General features: G+C 46.3%; 1 protein-coding gene across 2 annotated transcripts in view; it reads right to left on the reverse strand.

Annotated features, from left to right (window-relative positions):
- GTSE1 (G2 and S-phase expressed 1) overlaps positions 1 to 18,870 on the reverse strand; it is a 354,076-nt gene that overhangs the window by 162,557 nt on the left and 172,649 nt on the right. For both annotated transcript variants that reach the window (XM_078679841.1, XM_078679849.1), the window contains one exon: positions 17,340 to 17,762. In XM_078679841.1, the coding sequence (XP_078535967.1) occupies positions 17,340 to 17,762 (423 nt within the window). The remainder of the gene's footprint in view (positions 1 to 17,339; positions 17,763 to 18,870) is intronic.

An 18,870-nucleotide genomic window follows, 5' to 3' on the forward strand; every position in this document is an offset into this window, starting at 1 on the left:
GCAGAGCGGAGCGAAGAGAGCAGAGCGGAGCGAAGAGAGCAGAGCGGAGCGAAGAGAGCAGAGCGGAGCGAAGAGAGCAGAGCGGAGCGAAGAGAGCAGAGCGGAGCGAAGAGAGCAGAGCGGAGCGAAGAGAGCAGAGCGGAGCGAAGAGAGCAGAGCGGAGCGAAGAGAGCAGAGCGGAGCGAAGAGACAGAGCGGAGCGAAGAGAGCAGAGCAGAGCGGAGCGAAGAGAGCAGAGCAGAGCGGAGCGAAGAGAGCAGAGCAGAGCGGAGCGAAGAGAGCAGAGCAGAGCGGAGCGAAGAGAGCAGAGCAGAGCGGAGCGAAGAGAGCAGAGCAGAGCGGAGCGAAGAGAGCAGAGCGAAGAGAGCAGAGCGAAGAGAGCAGAGCGAAGAGAGCAGAGCGAAGAGAGCAGAGCGAAGAGAGCAGAGCGAAGAGAGCAGAGCGAAGAGAGCAGAGCGAAGAGAGCAGAGCGAAGAGAGCAGAGCGAAGAGAGCAGAGCGAAGAGAGCAGAGCGAAGAGAGCAGAGCGAAGAGAGCAGAGCGAAGAGAGCAGAGCGAAGAGAGCAGAGCGAAGAGAGCAGAGCAGAGCGAAGAGAGCAGAGCAGAGCGAAGAGAGCAGAGCAGAGCGAAGAGAGCAGAGCAGAGCGAAGAGAGCAGAGCAGAGCGAAGAGAGCAGAGCGAAGAGAGCAGAGCAGAGCGAAGAGAGCAGAGCAGAGCGAAGAGAGCAGAGCAGAGCTAAGAGAGCAGAGCAGAGCAAAGATAGGAGATTAAAGAGCAGCTAGTAGAGGAGAGAGAAGATTATAGAGCAGCTAGTAGAGGAGAGAGAAGATTATAGAGCAGCTAGTAGAGGAGAGAGAAGATTATAGAGCAGCTAGTGGAGGAGAGAGAAAGGAGCGTCGCCGCAGAGTAGAATTAAGTGGTGTAAAATGCAGTGGCATAAATTAGTGTTGCAGTGACGTAAATGAGTGTTGCATTGCAGCAGAGAGAAGTGTAGTAGAGAGCAGCAGCGTAGAGTGCAGTGGCATGGTGCAGAGTAGAGTTAGGCAGAGTAGAGTGATGCAGTGGTGTGGAGTGGAAAATGCATGATGTGGTAGCACAGTTCAGCTACAGACAACATCTTGAAATCACCAATACATTTTCACGGACATACAGTTTCATTGATAGAGTATACAGCATACACACGATAATGTGTGGAAATGTCATAACCTAGTACAAGGATTCATTTTGATAGTTTTAAAATATTTGCTTCTACCACCACTTCAGAAATACTAAAACATGTGCTTCAATTGGGCTTTTCTAATTCTGCACAGTTCATTTAGAGACATTTAAATTTTGCTGTGTTTAAAAAAAAAACCCTCTCAGTTTGAAGTCTTAGAAAGGAAAGTAAAACACCAAGGTCCCTGGAATGGAGAGCCTGACATTTGACCTTTATCTTTAAAAAGACAGCAATTTTGACAAGATAAGAACAAGATTTAAAGGCCTGTTTACAGAAATCGAGCATTGGTGGACCAATACAGTAAATAGGGTTTGGACAAGTGAAGGGAAGAGCTCTAGCTTAACAGCCTAAACACAGAGCCAGTAAACAAAGTAATCAAATAGGGGATACAAATTACATAGCCACCGGTAAACAGGTGGAACGCATTCCCAAGGAAGCTTTCTTAATGTTACCAAGAGGTTGTTCGCAAACCGGACAGGTGTGCTGTCTGGTAGGCTTCAGCCTAAAGATTTGTAGTCCACCTCCTGCTCAGAGAATGTAACCACTGCCACAAACAGTAAATCAAAGGAGACACCCATTATAATGGAATGTAAACAGTAGGCGAAATAGTTTGGAAACAGAGGGATCAGTTTAACACATGAAAAAGCACAAGGGGTGAACACAGTCAGAAATGGCTTGAGACAAAGGATACCAGATATTGCTTTGCACATACTAGCGGGCGACTTCAACTTACCCATAGATCCGACGCTTGACAGACTCACACTGCCCTTTTCGCCCCAACAAATCTCACAAGGCCCTTATCAACCTTTGCACCTGTTTAATACTTGGAGGCTACAAAACCCTACAGGGAGAGATTACACCTTTTCATCCCCACATAATTCGTATTCACTCATTGACTACCTCCTATTTATTTATTTATTTATTTAGTGTGTTTTGGTATCACGCACAGCTACCCCAACGGGGTGTCCCGGCGCTCCTGTGTGACTACATACAGCCTGGGGAGTTTATATGAGACAGAGGTCGATCAGCAGAACAGATAAGTTTTGAAGGCTCTCCGAAAAGGTTGTTCCTCAATCAACCGGATAGCAATAGAAAGTTTATTCCAGAGGGCCGCAGTCAATACTGGGAAAGCTTTCCCACCCGAGCGGGTCTTCCTGAATCTGGGGACTGTAAGGAGATTTTCTCCTCTCTGGAATCTCTGGCAATGCAACAGCCAGAATCATAGATACTTTGATTGAACCGAGAGTAATCTCAGATCATTCATGCATAAGCTTATCTATCTCAGATACGAAACCGTTCAGGAAGCACCAACTCTGGCGACAGAATAATGAAGTGTTAGAAAATGAGTCCCACAGACAAACCATTGAGAATGCATTACAAAGCTACCTTAGAATGAACAAAGGTCACACATCTGACCTCATTCGTTGGGAGGCCCTGAAGAGCAAGATTTGAGGAGAGCTTATTAAAATAAGAACCTCAATGAATAAGGACTCCAACAACGCCCTTGAGACTAGAAAAGGAAATTGACCTATTAGAACAGAAACACAATGTCAAGAGAGACCTCAGATCTGAACGAAATAGTTAGAAAGAAATACGTATACAACAAAATACTTAGTACAGAGCAGGAATCTGGATAAAAAAATAAATTTAAAAAAGCCCCATTAGAACAGAAACACAATGTCAAGAGAGACCTCAGTTCTGAACGAAATAGTTAGAAAGAAATACGAATACAATAAAATAGTGACAGAGCAGGAATCTGGATAAAAAAAAAAAACAAGCATTTACAATGCAATGGTCTCGGCAATATTATAGGTAGAGCTATTGGCATCGCTCATTTTTTTTTTGTATCCCTAAATAAATGGCATTGTCATTTATATTGGCAATAGCTTAATTGCTTGCATATACGAGACCTATTGCATTAGCAGAGAGAGAGTGAGGTAGTGAGATTTTATTTATTTATTTATTTATTTATTTGTGCGATTTTATATAGCGCGAACTTTACCCGAAGGTGTCAGAGCGCTTTACATAGGACCCAGTTTCAAACATAAGGACTGAAGGTTACAAGCGGACAAAAAAAATTGCAAATTTTTGACTTACATAAGAACCAGTTGAAAATAGAGAGATAGAGAGAGCGTGAGGTAGTGAGAGAGCGTGAGGTAGATAGAGAGTGAGGTAGTGAGAGACCGAGCGAGTGAGGTAGTGAAAGACTGAGGTAGTGATGGAGAGGGATGTCTGAGGTAGTGTTGCATGATTGCTGATGCATAATCCGGTAAAGGCGGTAAACTTTAAATTGACCTAACAAGTGTTTATTGTGCGCAGACCTTTTCCTCAAAATAATTTCAGTTGAGGTTTTCAAACTGTGCATAAAATGAGGGTGTGGGACTGGCTGAATTTACACGTTTCTTACTGGTGTAAGAAACTCGCCCATCTGTCTCTACCTGTCTGTCTGTCTGTCTGACTGTTGTTCTCCGAGTCTCTCTCGGTCTGTTATCTATGTGGATCACTGCATCCGTGTTTATCTCATATTCTGACTTTGTCTGTTCTTTTGTGTAGCTGATGTTGCTGCTTCTCCATCAATCTGTCCTCTCTATTCCACCTAGCCTCACTCCATTGTATTCCCATCTATCTTTCTGCATCTCTGGTTCTGGCCATCAGCCTATCGATCTGTTTGTTCTATTTATTTTTCTATTTGACTCAGGATGCCTCTGTTCTGGACTCTGGATCTGTGTATTTTCAACGTATGTGTTCAGATGAGGATCGGTTGGTGATTTTTCTCGTATTTTTCTGGACCACGTGACCAGCAGGGCTAACCCATTCCCTAGGCCAGTCTGTGTGACTGTTCATGCATATCTCCATTTTGCGGAGTAGGGGCCAGCATATAGTATTGTTCCTCTCCCAGGTCGCAGTCCCTTCACAGCACCTTCTAAGATTCTATCACTTTCAGCTGCACAGCGGCCCTCTTCATAATGTGTGCAAGAAACACCTTTTAACTGGATCCCTTTTATCGTATATATATTAAAGCAGCATTTAAATGGGCCAATGCATTCTGTGACGAGGGCAGGCAGCAGGCAGAGTTTTGCTAGCCGTTGATACAATACATGTGAAACTGGAATGTCAAAACTTGGTAATCTTGAGGTATGGCGCAGCCTTTCAACCTTTCAGAGGTGACAAAAAAGACTATTAGGTTGAGTTATGTACCAAGAATGCGAGATATTTGCAGGACGATAACGCTGCCTGAAAAGGAAATACTTTCTCTGCATTAGCAGCGCTCTCCCCCACAGCCAGCGTGGAAAACAGACCCACTCCTACCCGAGAGGCGCAATGATGAAAGGCGGAGGTCTGCGAGGCCAGCTGTGAGTGCACTCCCCGGCCCCACACACCGCAGCCCCCACCTGAGCTCACCTTCCGCTGCTGCTTCTCCCAGGCGGGGTTCAGCAGGAGGTCCCGGTCGTCCGTCGTTGGTCTGGGTGTCGTAGTGGTCCATGCTTGCTTCGGTCCCTGAGCCCCGGCCTGGAGTGCTTCGTGTGGGTCTCAGCCTCCCCCTTCAGCTGCTGCCGCCGCCCCCACAGTGCAACTCACGAGGCAGCCAGAGCTACAGAGGACACGGACAGCGGGAGGGGGCGGGAGGGAGGACAGCGGGACACACAAACAGCAGGAGGGGGCGGGAGGGAGGACAGCGGGACCCACAAACAGCGGGAGGGGGCGGGCTGGGAGGGAGGGGGGACAGCGGGAGCCACGAACAGCGGGAGGGGGCGGGAGGGGGGACAGCGGGATCAACGAACAGCGGGAGGGGGCGGGCTGGGCGGGAGGGGGGACAGCGGGAGCCACGAACAGCGGGAAGGGGCGGGAGGTGGGACAGCGGGATCAACGAACAGCGGGAGCAGGCGACCTACCTCATCTTACTGAGCAGAAAAACGGCGGCCATAAGCTTACGAAATTTTTCGGATTCGGGGGCGTGTTTTGCTCTCCTGAGTGACGGACGACGTCACTGGCTAAAGAACAGCACAATGTACGCCCCCGAAAAAGACGGAGCCTATTCGGAGGGACGGCTGTCTCTTCCAATGGCTGGCCTCCGTTTAGGAAGCCAGCCAATGGGAGAGAGGCAAAAACTGAGGCGAGACTAATAGTCCCACTAAGTAACATTAATTCTCGGACTTCCGGTCTGCCTTCGGCAGACCGGATATTACTGAGACCTAAAAAGCCTCAAACTATGCGAGTCTAACAAGGCAGGAAAGAGTTTAGCCTCGTACCTAAAATTTTAAATCCAGAAAAACAAGATCAATAATGTAACTGACCAAAAAGGCTTAACTCACTCTGACCCGGATAAAACTGTGGAAGTCTTTAAAGAGTTATACAGCGCTCTGTATAGTAAGTCAGGACCTGGATAACACCAAGATCAAGATTACCTAAAGGGCTGCGCACTCCCATCACTCTCAGAGCAGGACAAAACCGAAATCAACAAACTAATCACCGCCTCAGAAATTGAAAGCTCCATCAAATCTCTTAAGTCTGGGAAGGCTCCAGGGCCTGATGGGTTTAATGCTCAATTCTAAAAAACCTTCTCCTCAACACTCATCCCCCCACTTTTACAACTGTTTCATGAATTCAGTACCTCAGGTCAAATCTCCGGTACCCCGGTGGAGGCCATTATAGAGGAAATCCCCAAAGAAGGGAAGGGCCCAACACTCCCCAAAAATTACAGACCGATATCCCTAATTAATTTAGACTGCAAAATTTACACTACAATTCTCGCCAAATGCCTTCAAAAATTCCTTTATCAGCTCATTCACACCTCTAAAGTAGGTTTAAAAAACCCAAAAAACAGACTATCAAGTGACAATACCCGTATTTTAGCCCATGTCTTGCGAACTGTAGGAACTACCAAACAGCATATCTTTGGAAACAAGGCACCAACTGGCTAGTCCCTCAAACTGACTACATCCCAGTTTGGATAGACATAGAAAGATCCATTATAAATAATATGCATCCGTCTGCTCTCCTCACCATGGACATATCCCATCTTCCCCACTCAAAATACATCCTGCTCAACACTAAGAGAGCCTTAATACGAATGGAACACCTCTCCATAATAAAAATGAATAAATCTAACCGGTCCTCTCTCTGGTACAACCGAGCCGGAGGATTGATTGGTCAGAAAAAGGCATAAACATAGTAAAAAACCTTTTCACGGAGAACCTGCCATTGCCTTGAACACCTCTCCATAATAAAAATGAATAAATCTAACCGGTCCTCTCTCTGGTACAACCGAGCCGGAGGATTGATTGGTCAGAAAAAGGCATAAACATAGTAAAAAACCTTTTCACGGAGAACCTGCCATTGCCTTTTTTCACCCTCCAGGCCCGTTACGGGTTAAAACCGATAGATTTCTACAATTTCCTAAAACTAAAATATCTCCTCTCGATCCGTTCAATCAAACCATCAGATCGTTCTCTAGTCTCAAGGCTAGCACAACTACAAAAGTCAGGGCACACGGTTTCTAAAATATATAAGCTTCTTTCTCCCAAGCCACGTAAATCCCACCTGAAATGCGAAACCAAATGGGAATCTGAACTCAATTCCAGTATATCCCATTTGAATGGGAAAAAATACATACCTCCCCAATCACTAACAAGATATCGCCAATTTTATCACAAACCAAACTTATGTTAATAAATAGAAAATACTGGACACCCGAAAAAATGTACAAACTCAAACTTAGCAAAAATCTGACTTGTTGGAATTGCAATTCTCACACTGGCAACCTTGTACACATGCTCTTCTATTGCCCTACATTGAGAGGATATTGGGACAAGATTTTTTAATGTATATGCCAAACCTTCAACGTAACTCCTCAAAGGGAATTCTCTTATGTTATACTTGGTGCTCTAGATCCCAGGATTGTAGATATGTATGATCGATTCTTGCTCGATCTCATGCTCACTTTAGCTTGTAAAGTCATACTTTGTAAATGGAAAAAAACTCTAAGGAGGTCTCATTTAAAATCTGGCAGGAATGGTTATCTTTCCTCAGAGGAGCGGATAATGTTGCACTACATTCCTCTCCCTGGCGGAACTCACATAGAAAATTGTGGAAGTCCCTTGATGCTTCATCCTTCTCATACGACCCTCCTTGAATCTGGACTTGTACCATCCATTCAATCGAATGCGTGTTGCTACATCTTCAAGGATAATCCTATATTGTATAATTTACTGCCTTCATGTCTACGTAAACACAATGATATATCTGCTCACTGAATTTGTACTTTACACTGTATTGTGCAGGTATGACCTGACCCAGGCGTCATGCACATGTTCATTTAACCATATGTCACGTTGACCTCACAGCCCCACCGCTAGACACCTTAACAACTCATATTTTTCCTTACATTAGTTCCTGGTTTATTCATTTATTTACTTATGTATCTACTTATTATTTAATTTGTACTTCTTCGATCTCTCACCTTGATTGCATACCATTTTTGTCATTCTGTATGATGATCAGAGTACTTGTAAAGCTCACTTCTTACCTGTGAGGGTCTCAAGGCGCTGAGGGGAGAGGGGTGCTGCTACTGCTCCAAGAGCCAGGTCTCGAGGAGTCTTCTGAAGGCGACTAGGTCTTGAGTCTGCCGTATGTGGGTAGGGAGGGTGTTCCAGGTCTTGGCGGCGAGGTAGGAGAAGGATCTGCCGCCGGAGGTCGTTCGCTGGATGCGGGGGACAGCAGCGAGGGCGAGGTTGGCGGAGCGGAGCTGGCGGGTGGGGGTGTAGAAGCTGAGTCTGCTGTTCAGTAGGCTGGTCCGGCGTTGTGGAGTGCTTTGTGTGCGTGGGTAAGGAGCTTGAAGGTGATCCTCTTGTCGACAGGGAGCCAGTGTAGGTCTCTCAGGTGGGGGGCGGGGGGGTGATGTGGCTGCGGCGAGGGACATGAACGATCAGTCGGGCGGAGGTGTTTTGGATGCGTTGTAGTCGTCGTAGGTGTTTGGCTGGGTTTCCTGCGTAGAGTGTGTTGCCGTAGTCCAGTCTGTTGCTGACGAGGGCCTGTGTCACCGTTCTTGGTTCGGTCGGGATCCACTTGTAGATCCTGCGGAGCATGCGGAGGGTGTTGTAGCAGGAGGACGAGACGGCATTGACTTGCTTAGACATGAAGAGGGAGGATTCGAGGATGAATCCTAGGTTGCGTGCATGGTCGGTGGGTGTTGGTGCTGTTCCCAGTGCGGTCGGCCACCAGGAGTTGTTCCAGTCTGAGGGGGTGGGTCCAAGGAGGAGTACTTCCAGGAGTTCAGCTTCAGACAGCTGCTCCTCATCCAGTCAGCGACGGCCTTCATTCCCTCGTGGAGGTTAGTTTTGGCGGTGTGTGGGACCTTGATGAGGGAGAGGATGGGCTGGGTGTCTTCGGCGTAGGAGATGATGTTGAGGCCGTAATGGCAGGCCACTTGTGCGAGGGGGGCCATGTAGATGTTGAACAGCGTCGGGATGAGCCCTTGGGGATGCCGCAGATGTTGTTGTGGCTTCGGATCGGAAGGGTGGGAGGCGGACGCTCTGGGTTCTGCCGGAAAGGAAAGACGTGGTTGAGTCAAGGGTCTTCTCTTGGATTCCGGCTTCTAGGAGGCATGTCTGTAGAGTCCGATGGCAGACTGTGTCGAAGGCGGCCGACAGGTCCAGGAGGATGAGGGCTGATGTTTCGCCGTTGTCTAATTGGCGCCTGATGTCGTCTGTGGCTGCGATGAGGGCTTTCTCGGTGCTGTAGTTTCGTCTGAATCCAGACTGGGATGGGTCCAAGATGATGTGGTCTTCCATGTGGCGGGTCAATTGTCTGTCGACGATTTTCTCGATTACCTTTGCCAAGAACGGAAGCAGGGAGATGGGCCGGAAGTTCTTGAGGTCCTTGGGATCCGCCTTGGGCATCTTGAGGAGGGCGTTTATTTTGGCGTGCTTCCAGCTTTCCGGGAATGTCGCTGTTTCGAAGGAGATGTTGATGACCTTCCGTAGTTGGGGTGCGATGGCTGTGTCTGCTTTGTTGAATACTTGGTGTGGGCACGGGTCTCACGGAGATCCTAAGTGGATGGAGTTCATGACCGTGTGTGTTTCGTCGTCGTTGACGTTGGACCAGGAGGTAAGGCGGATGGCGCTGGTGGTGTTCACAGAGGAGGTGGAGTCTGGCGTAGTCGGGGCAGTTGTGGTGTTGAAGCGGTCATGGATGTCAGCGATTCTCCATTGGAAGAAGATGGCTAGTGAGTCGCACAGTTCTTGTGAGGGCGGGATGTCATTGGCGTTTGGGTTGGAGAGTTCCTTTACGATGCTGAAGAGCTTTTTGCTGTCGTGTGCGTGGTTATCCAGGCAGTCTTTGAAGGAGGATCTCTTGGCTAATCTGATGAGGTGGTGGTGTCTGCGGGTGGCGTCCTTGTGGGCTGCGTGGTTGTCCGGTGTGCGTTCGTGGAGCCATCATTTCTCCAGTTTCCGGCATGCGCGTTTGGAGGCCTGGAGCTTGTCGGTGAACCAGGTGGCTCTCTTGCTGGTGTGGTTGTTGGAGGGTTTCTTGAGTGGGGCGAGGGTGTTGGCGCAGTCGTCGATCCACTGTCTGAGGTTGCAGGCTGCGGCGTCTGGGTTGGTGGACTCGGTGGGTGGGTTCTGGGCGAGGGTGGTGGTCAGCCGGTCTTCGGTGACTTTGCTCCAGCAGCGGCGAGGCAGCTGTTGGGTGCGGTGGTGCGTGGTTGGTTTCTTGAAGGTGAAACCGATGCAGCGGTGGTCGGTCCAGTGGAGTTCGGTGGTGTGGTTGAAGGCGACGTGGGTGCCTGTGGAGAAGATTGGGTCCAGCGTGTGGCCGGCGGCAGGGGTGGGTGGGTGCGGTGACGAGTTGTCTGAGGCAGAGGTTGGAGATCAGGGTGGCGGAGTTGGCATTGTTGTTCTCGACATTTGTGGACGATGGCTATTACTCCTCCGGTTCCGTTGGCGCAGCTGCCGCCATTTTAAGGGGAGCTGGGAGGAAGGAGCAGCTGGGAGGTGGGAGGCTGGAGGCAGGGCTCAGCGCGTGGCCGCAGGGGCAGCAGCGGCGGGAAAGCGAGTGGGCGGGGGGGAGCCAAGGGCACAAAGCGTTGGTTGGGTTGGAGCTGCAGCAGGGGGAGCGACCTACCTGAAAGGTCAAGGGTCGCTCTCCTCACCACGCAGCTGGCGCTAATTTAAGGGGAGCTGGGAGGGAGGAGCAGCTAGGAGGCGGGAGCCAACGAGTGGGTGCGGATCCGCAGGGGCAGCAGCGGCGGGAAAGCGAGTGGGCAAGCCAAGGGCTCAGGGCACAAAGCGCTGGTTGGAGCTGCAGCGGTGGGGGGGGGAGGGGGGGAGGGGTGGAGTGACCTACCTGGAAGGTCAAGGGTCGCTCTGCTCACCGCGCAGATGCCGCTAATTTAAGGGGGGCTGGGAGGGAAGGGGAGCTGGGAGGGAGGGGGAGCTGGGAGGTGGGAGGTGGAGGCAGGGGACAGCGGGTGGGCACGGGGCCGCAGCAGCGGGAAAGCGAGTGGGCAAGCCAAGGGCACAAAGCGCTGGTTGGAGCTGCAGGGGGGGGACACCTACCTGGAAGGTCAAGGGTCGCTCCCCTGGAAGGTCAAGGGTTGCTACCATTGTCACTGATGTGATTGTTCTACTTGTTTGTATTATGTTTGCTCTTGTACAAACTAATAAAAACAATTTTGGCCTGGGATGAATTGAAACAATCTCAACACTTGCAATGACAGAAACGCCATGTACACTGTTATGAAGTGGATCATTAGTTGGGGTGCTTGTGAGACCTCACCAAGTGGTCACTACTCTGTATAAGGTCCAGTCAGGTTTCTTTAAAATCAAACCTTAACTCAGTGGAGTAGTCAGGCCTACCGTAAAGGAAAAAATGTCTAAAGCATTTATCAGTACCAGAACAGGTAATAAAGAAACAACATAAAAACCCTGCTCCTAGTTTTAACTTAGCAAATTACAAAAATCAGATGAAGTGGACCAGAGTTATGATTTTTTTTAAAAAAGATTTTCATAAATCACTGCTTTCACTCTTAGTGGTAGTCTATGAGCCTCGAATGGGCGGGTGCGAGGCAAAGTCAGAGTTTCGGGTCGACCGTGATGAAGTCTGGAATCTGATGCGGGTGCTGAGCTGGTCCCGGTCAAGATTTTACCTTAACACTTAGAAATGTTTCTGCTTCTTTTTCCAGTCGATGGTGAGGCTGGCAGGGTCATCTGCAGCTTGAGGCCAGTGTTTCGGTCTATGTCAAATGACAGGTGAAATCCAGTGGTCCTGTGAAGTCTTGGTTCTTGATGGCACTCGAGCCTACACTAACCAGCAAGTAGCGGTAGCCATGAAGTTTTGCCTTTGGCTTGCAAGTTGCAGTTCTGGGAGAAATAGTAAAGTAACACCAGCCATGGGTCCAGGGTCTGGGAGGCACATCTTGAGGTCACAGGCTAGACCAGCGGAGTCCAGGGCAAGTCCAGTAGCTATGGTCAGCTAGGCACTCTTGCAGATGCAGCTCGCACTTTCCAGTCCCTGAAGCTTAACAGAAGACTACTCAACAAGCCCTTTGAGTCCACTCACTGGTACCATGGCACAAGAGGGAGCAGGCCCAGCCCGTAGAGTCTTTTGTCATGAAGTCAACGTGAGGAATAGCTCTTCTCTCTGAAGTTGTGTCTTAGTTCAGGAGGTGTAGTCTTCCTGGGAGCAGCCTTTCTTTTAGAGGTCCATAAGTTCAGCAGGGAGTCCTTCTGTCCTTTAAAAGTCCAGCAGTGTTTTGAAAGGGGAGGGGCAACACGTTTATGGCTGATAATAGCCTGTGGGGGAGAGACTGACCAGTAAGAGTAAAATTCCCAAGGCCATACCTACCCACTCTTACATCACTTCCTTCCCTCGGACAGCACTATGGGCACTCCCCTGAAGTGGGGCTAGGGAAATAATTACCCCACCCTTACCAAAACAGTCCTGTTACAGGGTTTCGCCCACTAGCAGTGGTACCACTCTGGCTACTTAGACAATGGTAGGGACAAGCATCAGTGGGAGTTAAATCTGCATGGTAATTGGAGCTAATCCTAGAAGCTGGTACTGTTGGTAGCTGTGTCCGGTCACCCTGTCAGGGGGAGGTCACACTAGCTCCTAGCCAATGCCCTTTTATTCCCCTTCCTGAGAACAATTTCCATCTCCCAGAAGGCTGTCAAATAACAGCTGGAGATTACCTCTGAAAGGGCTACTAGAGGCTTTAAGCAGTAAAACGCTAACTGTAAATGTGGCATTTTCAAATTAGTAATTTCAAAAACGTAGCCATCAGTTTGAATTTTAAATTACTATTAATTTGAATCTCTGAACCATGGCTTTAGCCATTTACAAACTGAAGTTATACATTGTAAGGTGTTATAATGTAACCCAGTGCTTTTCTATGGGAGAGTCAGCCTTGCCACAGTGACATTTTTTATTGTCTGAGCATGCAAAACTTAACATATATCCAACTTTCTCAATACCAGGCAAGCTGCCCTATGGTCAATTAGGGCCTACCTTATGGGTAACCAACCAGTATTAAAAAGAAAGTTTTAGGCCCCACAAAAGGGAATATTGCCAGGTCAAAGTTGCAACTTAAAAACTGTACAGCTGAACAGTGGCAGGCCTACAGCCTTGTTTTTGCTGGTCACTTTAGTGGCGGCACAATAAGCAGACCCTCCAGGATATCGCGATTTGCAAAAAAATCGCGAAATCGGCAGTTTTGAAAAAAGTCCGCGATTTTTATTAAACTGCCCGCGAAATTTGGAAAACGCAATCCTTTTGTTTTTTTACAAGGCACTCCAGCTCATTATTTCTGTGCCCTCTATAAAAGCATCTGTACTTTCATTAAGACAAGGTATGAGTATTGTTAGAACTCGCGCCGACCTCTGAACTTAACTAACTAAAAGTTGGAAAGTTGTATTATTTCCGTCTGCCAAATGTTAATTAAACACAGCCGTCGTGCTGGCCAGGGGTTCATACTTACACCAGCGCGTGTTGTAGGTTTGCATGTTGCCTATCGATATGTGCTCAAACTTCTGTTTCAGTTTGACGGTATACCAAGCCCTGGGACAGTTAAGGGGGTTCACTGGGCAGTGCCAGGGGTTGCAGATTATTTCAGGGCGTCTGCTAAACCAGTCGAGCTCGAAAGCATGCAGTTGCCACCCTCGATAAAAAAAGTCCCTGTCTTCAGAAGAACAAACTGCCGAGAGCTGGGCCACAATATTAATCTGCACCTCACACGCTAATAACCAGTTTTGGTACTCCGCCCTAGTGCAGTTTTTGCTGGCAGCTTCTGAAACGAATCAGTTTTCCTCGATGAGCTAGGAACCCACTCAGCTGGCTCGGTAGAAATCACCTGGGGATTTTTTTACCCGAATTTAATCTTGAAGCCGCAGCAGCCATCTCTCGGCGGATCAAAAGTTGCTCAACTAGGCAGCTGCCCACTTCTGTGAAAGCCTAAGCTGGTAGATGCGCACATACACTGTAAGGGTTTATTAAATTTACACTTGTGTTAATGTATTTTCAAGAAAACCAGAAAAAGTATTTGAAAATCATTTAGTAAATGTACAATTAAACAATGTTAGATAATATGTAGTATTTATATTGAAATGTCTCCAGTTCGTCAATTCTGAGCACAACAGCATGTTCTGGGATTTGAATGATATTTTTGGCCATTACTTTATGACACCTTCCTGCTAATTCTTGTTCACATCGTGTGCGTTTGTTAGTCGCACTGAATACATGAGGCGCTGCCGGACATAGAATTCCACGTGCTTCCTGACAAAAAGCACACCTGGTAAAATATTATTGAAGGTTGGTTTAAATAAAACTATCTGCGACACAATATTTATCGCATTTAAGGAATTGGCAGTTCACGACGAGCATGGTTATTTTTCATTATTTGGAGACTCAAACGACAAATACTTTGAGATGACTCCAATTACATTCAAAACCTGAAAGGGGAAAGGCGCAGACCCCGGAGTACAGTGACTGTAATCAAGGGAAACCATTGCTTGCATACTTCGCAGCTCGTGGTGAGTGAGGCAAGGTGACCGGATGTGGCATTACAGTGAAAACTGCTGACTCGAACTGGAGAACTCGGTTTGAGTCTCGGCGTTAGTTCTTCATCCTGTGATTCTGGGCAAATCACTTAAAAACTAAAAACATGAATATTTCCTTGTGTAAAGTAACTGCCGCTCAGGTAAAGCTCCACTCAATACCTTCGGGTTGAGTTTGCGCTATAGATATAAATATGAAAAGGTGCAGAGTCCAAAAAGACCACTACTAAACTACCCCAGCTACCCTGTGGAAACTTTGAAGAGCCTAATGATGTGAGAGGGTAAGTCTGAGGTGACTAACCGGCTGAGAGGCAAAGGTTTAGCCCACAAGGAAGAAGATTTCTAGTTTGAAATAGTAACACGTTCTATGAATACTCAATTTCTACATTTTGCATAGAATTATAGTTGAACTTACATGCCTGAAACAGATAAAATACAGAAGGTAGGCTGAAGACAAATTCACATATGATGGACCCCTTTTCTGTGGCAAACGTGTGACCCCATGCATGGCAGAATTCCTTAAATGTTTTACTCCCATCACAACACTCCTCCTGATGAGCTACTGATTACGTCTTCACCTTCAAAGGGGGAACTGAAACCAGCTTGCTTTGCAGCTCACGTTTCTACAGATCTTTCAATTCGCTCCTCTATTCAGACCCCCCCAGGATATTGCGGCTTGGATTACCAAGTTTAGCGGCACAAGGAATAGTACCAGGGTGTTAAGTACATGCTCAAGTCAACTTATGAGGACTGAACCAGGTAAGCAGGTGGTGACCTTCCTATGCAGTTTGTCTAACTTATTTGGAACAGCCACTACGATTCTGCGCCCTAGGGTGCCTGAGGAAGATGTGTCCTGCCTCACGGATCCGGGAGGCAGTGGTGCCCCGGCAGAGGTGCACACATGGGCACTAGAACATCCCAGGGAGAAATACAGCTCCCTCCCATGAGGTTAGGGCTTGAGCTGTGCTTCCGTAGAGCTGCAGACCCTTTAAACATGCCTATTGCAAAGAGGAATACCCGGCTAAAACAGTTTCCATTGATTTCAGGCTAAAAAGGAATGATTATGAGTAAAATAAAGTGCCGCAAAAATGCTGCTAAATTTCCATATTTGTGCCGCTAAATTTCAATATTTGTGCCGCTAAATCTGCTAATCCATGCCGCTATATCCTGGGGGGTCTGAATAAGTACTACAGTCTACTAGTGACATTTAACTAACAGGGACTGGGTGCCATACGCCAGTGACTTCTAGGTAAGTTAAATGTGCCAATCAGGAATTAAACAATTGCACATATTCTTTCGGGGTCTGAGCACAAACACTGGAGTGCTGATGCCCAGTGCCCCGTACTTAGTCAGTAAACGTGCATAAAATCAGGTTATAAATGGGGATGGTCCTGCAAAAAGGACATTTCCTTATAACTGAATATGTCAGGAAGGAGATGCTGTCCAAGGTCTCTGTCACATCTCCCTACTCTTCCAGCCTACCTGTCCCCCTCAACCCCTTCTTTGACAATTGAGTCTTAATTCCAAGTCTGAATGGCCAAACATTATGGACCACCCCAATAAAAAACAGGCTGAAGATGGGTCTGGTACTGGGAGAATTGGCGGACAGCTCCCTCCCATTAGGATAGAGCCAAGGGACAAAAGCAGACGGAAAGTCTGATACGGTGTTGTTAAATAGCTTTTTATACATTAAAGCAGGGGTCTTCAAACTGGTCTGCCTCAAGTGATCCAGGGAGGGGGGGGGGGAGCTCTAACCAAAAATTGGCATTATGATAAGTGTTTTGTTTAAGATGGAAAAAAATGAGCGCCACCAAGGGGCTCTTTAATAGGCCATCACTAACATCTTTTGCTATTTATATCCTCCAAAAATTCTTCAACCCCCCCCAGCCTCCTCCCTACTTCTAATAGTAACACTATGGATACTATTACGTGTTAGTCAAGCCTGCCTGGCCAGAATTGTGTGTTTGGCAATCATGTATATGTTAGTATTTTTAAAACTGTAACAAAGGAACTGCACTGTTTAAATATGTATAGACCTATTCAAACATTGCCAATTTAACCAAATTAATTGTGAAAAATTCAGAGGGGGAGCCGACGATTCTTTTTTTCCTCACTAGGGAGGCGGACATCATGAAGTTTGAAGACCACTGCATTAAAGGATGACTGCATGATAGGCAGTGCATAGATAACGGAAGATAATACAATAGACATATGTTACATGCAGGAAAAATGTTGGAGGCTCATTCAGCAATATGAAAATCTAAAAGGCTGCAAAATTTGGTAAATAGTATATGATAGTTATCAAAAACTAATAAAAAACGAGTTTAAAAAACAGAATGTTTAAGTGCTACTAATTTAGTCAGTTGTGGAGACTACAGAGTGGTTTGTTCAGATTCAAGAAATGTAGTTAAACAAGTAAACTGTTATTATACCTTTAGGCTACATCCAAAGTGGATATTTGCCCACTCAACCTCATTTGATGATTCCTTTTCTCCTTCATCTAAAATTGTATGTCAGTACATTTAATGTCAGTACATTTAATATCATTTCATAGAAGCCACTATATAAAAACTATCACATCAAGCGGGCATATAATGTAACAGACCAGTAATTTGAACAACCACTACTTCGAACAGTGGTATAATGTAATTATCCAGGTCATCAAAACAGCTATATCAGAAGTATATATTGAACCGAAGACTTCTACATAACAATGAAGCCAACCCGAACCCTAAATCTTACTCTTATTCAAACTAAACGTAACTATTCCTGAACTTTATCGTAACACCAAGTAAGGGCATGAGGCTAGCTCTTCCTAAATGCCAAATGCCTATGTAGTGATGCAGCAGAAAGTAGGTATAGCACCACATAAATGCTGTGGTGACCCTCTTTGTAATGATATTTATATAAATGTAAATACAACTGGTGAATTTAATGCAGTGGGCTGCGCCATATGTGACATTTCCAATCATGTGTGGCACAGGGCCACAAGTCTATTAGAGAATGTTGCAGTTTACCTGGGACAACCTAAAACACAAAACAACCAATATTTAAAATGTTTTATTTGCTTACCTCCAGAGGGCCTGGAAAGTTTGGGCTGACTTGAAGGTGTCGGTGCAATAATTGCTTTAGGTTTTGAACATGTGCTTCCTTTAGGTGCACTTGGAGGTTTGCTTGGCAAGGATATCCTCTGAAGATTAGAATCTGAAGTGTGCTTTTTCATTTTGCTGACAGAAGTTGGAGGATGCGATGCTGTGAGGGAAGTAGGCTTGATGTTAATTCGGAGGTCAGGAAGTTTACTGGCGCTATTTGATTTGTACATTTTCTTGGAGACATCACTAAAGTTTAGTTGCAGTGTAGAGGTTGGCCGGCTGTTCCGTCTAACCATGGGGATTCTTCCCAAACTACAACCCAACCTTGAACTGTTCATCGACGAATTTAGGGAAGTATTAGAAAGAGATCTGGAATTGCCCATTGAAGTGTTGAAAGAAGTAGCTGGTAAAAAGTAGAAAAAGAAACAGGTTATTCTCAGTACTCATTTACTCCACTCAATTCCCTCAATCGATACAACCTGCTGTTAGCTTAAAATCTAATTCAGAAACTCTGGCTGTGAATGTTTCAAAATCCATGTTCGTACAAGAATCATGAGGATTGCACAATGTAAGGCTTTTAAGCAACTTCACTAAGCAGTGGACGCCTGGAGGAGGAGATGATTTGTGCTCAAGTTATTTACTAAGTATACAAGTGGACATCAAAACAGAAGCCTATGAAGGAAAAAAAAGAAAACATTCCCCTGAAACTACAGTGAATGCGATTAAAAGAGCAACACTCCATTAAATAGATGGGACCTATACAAGGTACCCAAATATCAAGTATGCAAAATTTTGAAAGGGACTTGATGGTTAAGCCATAAAATTGTACCAGAGAAGTTTTGATTTAGGGTAGACCTCACATCTCGGTACCCTTCATTTAACTGTACCTTACTTCTAGATATTTATAATCACCTGTTAAACCTGCTGTAGTAAGCTGGCTCTGTATATACTATACCAAAGTATGGTATGATGTGCACAGAATCCAGTGGATCCACATAGGCTTTAAAGAGGCTAAAGTACATAATACCAAATGTTCTCTTGTGGTAGTGTGGTCGAACAGTTAGGCTTATCAGAGGGTTGTTTTAAGCATTTGTTGTACACACACGGGCAAGGAATGATTACACATTCAATTACCTAATCCAAGACCAACTGTTATAAAAATATTTCTTTTTTATGCTTATTATTTAGAACCAAAGATACTTTGTTGCAGTAAAATAAGCACATTTTCTAACAGTTCAATGTTAATCTATGGAAGGAAAACAATCTGGGAAATTCACAGGCAAGTACATGATGTACAAATTCAGTATTCAGGTTTTAGAACCAGCACTGGGCAAGGGTTCGGTAAGTGTAGCGAGACTGCACCACCAGCGGCACTGGAGGGGACGGGTGCACAGTTCAAATTCGGTCTCTTGGCCAAATATTACTCAATGGAGACTCTGGGCATGCAAAAAAGTGCCAGTTGCAGATAGGTAAAACGGAGTTGTGAGGTCAACCTCCGGGGGTTAGGACCA

Source organism: Lissotriton helveticus, chromosome 1_1, assembly GCF_964261635.1.
Source record: "Lissotriton helveticus chromosome 1_1, aLisHel1.1, whole genome shotgun sequence".
Lineage (NCBI taxonomy): Eukaryota > Metazoa > Chordata > Amphibia > Caudata > Salamandridae > Lissotriton > Lissotriton helveticus.